This window comes from Talpa occidentalis, unplaced genomic scaffold (assembly GCF_014898055.3).
Source record: "Talpa occidentalis isolate TD23 unplaced genomic scaffold, MPIMG_talOcc4v2.1 talOcc4.2, whole genome shotgun sequence".
Taxonomy (NCBI): Eukaryota; Metazoa; Chordata; class Mammalia; order Eulipotyphla; family Talpidae; genus Talpa; species Talpa occidentalis.
The window spans coordinates 19,679,325-19,684,193 of NW_023602073.1; the positions used below are offsets into that span (position 1 = coordinate 19,679,325).

At 37.9% G+C, this 4,869-nt stretch overlaps 1 protein-coding gene across 1 annotated transcript; it reads right to left on the bottom strand.

Annotated features, from left to right (window-relative positions):
* Nucleotides 1-2,396: 2,396 nt before the first annotated feature.
* Nucleotides 2,397-4,608, bottom strand: LOC119253554 (putative olfactory receptor 2B8). The gene is made up of 2 exons (XM_037521062.1): nucleotides 3,701-4,608; nucleotides 2,397-2,433 (listed from the first exon to the last, which is right to left on the bottom strand). The coding sequence occupies exons 1-2, from the start codon at nucleotides 4,606-4,608 to the stop codon at nucleotides 2,397-2,399; spliced, it is 945 nt and encodes a 314-aa protein (XP_037376959.1).
* Between the last annotated feature and the right edge of the window lie 261 nt (nucleotides 4,609-4,869).

Consider the following 4,869-nt stretch of genomic DNA (forward strand, 5'->3'; position numbering starts at 1 on the left):
GCAATTCCACTGGTAGGTATTTACCCAAAGGACACAGAAACAGTAATTCCAAAGGGCACCTGCACCCCTATGTTTATAGCAGCACTATTTACAATAGCTAAGCTTTGGAAACAACCCAAATGCCCAAAAATACATGACTGAATCAAGAAGATGTGGTACATATACACCGTGGAATATTACTCAGCATTCAAAAACGATAAACACATGCAATTTGCAGCAGCATGGATGGAGCTGGAATGGATGATGCTCAGCGAAATAAGCCAGAAAGAAAAAGAAAAATAGTGGATGGTCTCACTCATAGCAGGAATCTAGAAAACTTAAATAAGGGACCAGGAGAAAGAATAACTATAAGAAAAAAAATATCAAAGTCAACAAACAACTATGAACCAGAGACCTATGGGAGGTGCAGGACAGGGAAAGGAGGGGTTGGGGTCAAAAGAAGGGGGTTGTAATTGTATGAGGATTATAAAAATAAAACTGAAATAAAAAAGGAAAATGATATTATAGGCCTATCTCATTTACAAATACAATTTTAGCTATTTCTTAAAAATAGTATTAAATATAAAAGTAATATTCTAAAAATAATACATCACAGAAAAATACAGTTTATTCCAGGAATACATGTATTATTTCACGTTAGAATTTTTTTTAGCACAGTAACTACACAATAGGTTATAGAAGATAAGCAATGTAATCATCTCAGCAATGTAATCATCTCAGTTTTAAGTTCTATAAAATCATAATATTGATAAAATAGACTATGGATATTATCAGCATTTAAACTTGGAAAAGTTTGTAAAGGTTAAATTATGACTACATCACAAACAGTGAATTTTCTCCGACAATATTGATGGGAGTATAAACCACTATATTTGTTCTGTAGAAGAAATTTGCAACATCACTTAATCTTTGCAATTGTTAATGGGCATATCTTTTAACAGAGGGATTCCAGTTGTATTTATTTCTACACAGAATCGCTTTCACATAAATACTAGGACATATACATGAGGGCATATACACAAGGATGTTTACTGCAGCAATTTTGAAATAATGAAATAGTTTAAACAATATAAACATTCTTAACTAAATAAAATGTGATGCATACATTTGATGAAATAATTTAGATATTTATGTGACTATATCTTAAAACCCTAATGGGTATGATGCATATATTTTGATATAACTATATACATTTGAAAACACTAATATTTACATATTTTTCATTTAAAGTATTTTAAAACTTTGGGCTTCCCTGGTGACACAGAAGATAAGCTGCAACCTATGGAGTTGTCTGCAGCCACTGCGGCACGAGTTTGATCCCCAGCCAGGGAGCTACCCAGATGGCGCAGCAGACCTCTCTCTCCTGACTCACCCGCTGCTCCCCTCAGCAGTGTATTTCAGTCTGCCTGTTTGTTCCCCACTCTGTTTCTGGTGAATCCCCTCACCTCCCCACCTCTGGCCTGTACCCCAGTTGTTGCATGTATACATAAATAAATCTTTAAAAAAATAAAATATTTTACATTTTTTAGAAAAACGCAATCCTTTCCGCCTCTGGGCATGACTACTGAAAATGTAAAAAAATCTATGGAAAATTTAATTTTCCTTCTTGGAGTGGGCATTAAGATTGTTATTTTTACTAGTTATTTTGTCTGTTGTCTACTGGGATGTATAAAGATTTAGATTTAGGTAATCATATTTCTCATTAGATATTTGGTTGTCCTAATCCATTAATGAGAAAAGTATTTTAATATGGCCACAGTTTAATTACTAATAGCAACGAGAGAAATAATAAGTTTGCATGGATAGTACCTCAGTTATCTTATCAATTTCTTCTGACTAGATTATGTTTTTCTTTTCACTATGGATGCTCGTGGGTTTTTTTGGAACCACTTTAGTTGAGACATTTGAGACCCGTCTGGGTAAACTGCCCCAGCATCCTGATTAAACAGGTGGGCAAAAACTGTGGACCTGCTTTTCTGTCTTTCATCCTGTTCAAATATTTTGGTCCACCAGACTGACAAAACTCACCATACTGGGCAAAAAGCACTAGAGCCTGACTAATGATTGTCAGACAGATTCCTGGAGCTGACAGCTCAGAACCCTCCAAGCCGAGTGGGATCTGAATCAACCTACGCATGCCTGGGTACAGACCAAGCCAGGACAAGCTATGGTGTGTCTCCTCTGCTCCCTCTGTGGACCTGCCCTTTTAAAAATGTGGAGCCAGAGCAAAGATTTCCTTTTCTGGTATTAGTGCTCTCACACACAAGCCTTCAGTAAAACCTTGCCTGGTTCAGCAGAAACTCTCTGGTGAATTCTTTCTCCTAGTGGATCCCAGGACTCGTACATTTTTGGGGGTTCTGCAGCAGCATTATTCTTCTTACTCTATTGAGCCAGAGTTATTGATCTCTACTATCATGATTACTTAGGATTAACCTGTGTTAAAATACTTTATTATTATTATTTTTTAACAAAACTACATTTTAAAATAATAATGTTGCCAATATGTTTAATCAAGTTCTAGAATGAAAACCCGTACGGATCTAAATAATATTTTGTAAATAAATAACTACTTTGACTATATGGGACACCAAGCCAATATTTTTAAATGTATAAAATTACCAAAAAATGTCATTATGATGTTAGAACAGATAAAAATTTTACATTCAACATGAAAAAATTTTAAGTTCTATAAAATCATAATATTGATAAAAACAAATGCTATATAAATGACATTTTCATTTTAAAGAAATGAACATTTTCATTTTAAAGAAATCTGCTTACTTTTGTCAATTTTAAATATCCACATTTAATGATAATACACAAAATTGTCTGCATATTTGTTTTAGATTCCAGCTATAGAACTGCGGGGGCAGTGGCCACAATGGATAACACTGTTGACCACTAACGAGAAAGTTCCAATTCTAGGGTTCAAGTCTTGATCAAAAGAGATTAAGACCTATTCTATGCTGACAAGGGCTATAGAAAAGCGAAATATTCAGGCTCATAGCTCACATCCCTTGGAGGCTTCCTTTGTACGTAGGTGAGATCAGAACAATTCCTGGGTGTAATGAATCCCAAATGCCTCAACTGAATGAACAAGAATCGACAATCCCTTCAATATGGCAAACTGTTAGATAAAAATGGGATTTGGTGTGGGTGTTTGCGTTTATTCTTTTATGTAAATTGCAGGCTGAATACCAGCTACTTCTGCTCTTGATTGTGTGCTCCAGGGAGCAATACGAAGCTTTCTCAGATAGATCCAAGCCCCTGCAGCTTTGTTCTGAGCTCTGCCTCCCCAGGGCAGAGAGTGGCGGCCGTCGGTTTCTTCTGTGCCAGTCTCGTTAGTCGCTGTGAGTCACGAGAGCAGTAACTCCAGGATTTATGAAAATATGACACATATATTCATACACATACTTACAAATACTTATTGATTTATTCATAGAATCTTTACAAAGGAGCCAAAAAAAAGAGAACATTTCAAGAAAGGAGCATACAAAGCATTTGGAGGGCGTCACATTTATTATTGAAAGGAAATTTTATACCTTTTTTTATTTAGGAGTTTTTTTTTTAATTTAGGAGATTTAACTGTGATCTTGTAAACGAAAGGAGAAACGATAATGATGCCTAAAAGTTCCAATATTTGAGGGATTGCATGAATACATTTCACATTTTTCTCTATTGTGTGTCTCTTACCAACAACCTTCTTAAAGCCCATTTAACCTCTTTGTTTCTCAAAGTGTAAATCAAAGGATTAAGAGAGGGAGTCACCACAGTGTAGAAGAGGGTGAGGAATTTACCGTGATTCTGTGTGTACTTGCTCTTGGGCTGGATGTAGACACAAATTATAGTCCCGAAGAACAAAATCACAACAATTAAATGGGACCCACAGGTCCCAAATGCTTTCCTTCTGCCTTCCACAGATTTTATCCTCAGCACGCTCCTGACAATGCAGCCGTAGGAGAACAAAATAAGTCCCAGAGGTATAATCACATAGAGGACAATAGCGGTGGAGAGCTCATTTTCCAGGAAGGTTGTGTTCACGCAGGCGATTTTAATCAGGGCAGGCTCCTCACACATAAAGTCATCCACCCGGTGGTGGCTGCAGAGAGGCAACTGGAAAACGAGAATGGTCTGGACGGTGGACTCCACGAACCCACTGATCCAGGCCACTGCGGCAAGTTGCTGGAGAAGCTTACGGTGCATGATGACACTGTAGTGGAGGGGGCGGCAGATAGCATTGAAGCGGTCATAGGCCATCACCGTCAGGAGGACACACTCAGTGGAGCCCAGCCCCAGAGCGACGTAGAGCTGGACCACACAGCCCGTGAATGAGATAGTCTTCTCCGGGCCCTTGAGATTCCAAAGCATCTGGGGGACGATGCTGGTGGTGAAACAGAGGTCCAGGAAGGAGAGATTAGACAGGAAGAAATACATGGGTGTGTGGAGTTTGGGGTTCAAGTATGAGACCAGTATGATGGCTGTGTTCCCCATCAGTGTCAGAATGTATATGACAGAAATGACCACGAGGAGAACCATCTCCAGTTGGGGCTGGTCAGAAAAGCCCAGTAAGATAAAACCATCTGGGTTACTTAAATTTGTCCCTTTCATTGCTTCTTAATTATGAGACACTTTTCTTGGTCACCCCTATATTATTCCTGTGGAAAGAAAATCAGACACCATAACCAATGGAAGCTTAGTAAATGGAGTAAAACTTGAGCATGAGGACACTGCAATTATTTGTACATAAAGCCACCGACAAAGATGAAATGAAACTATTCTAAAGGTAATAGGTGGACAAGTAGACTTGTTCTGTAGAAAAGACAGAAATAGACAAAGTCATGGAAACACCAAATGCCTTGAAAGGAAATA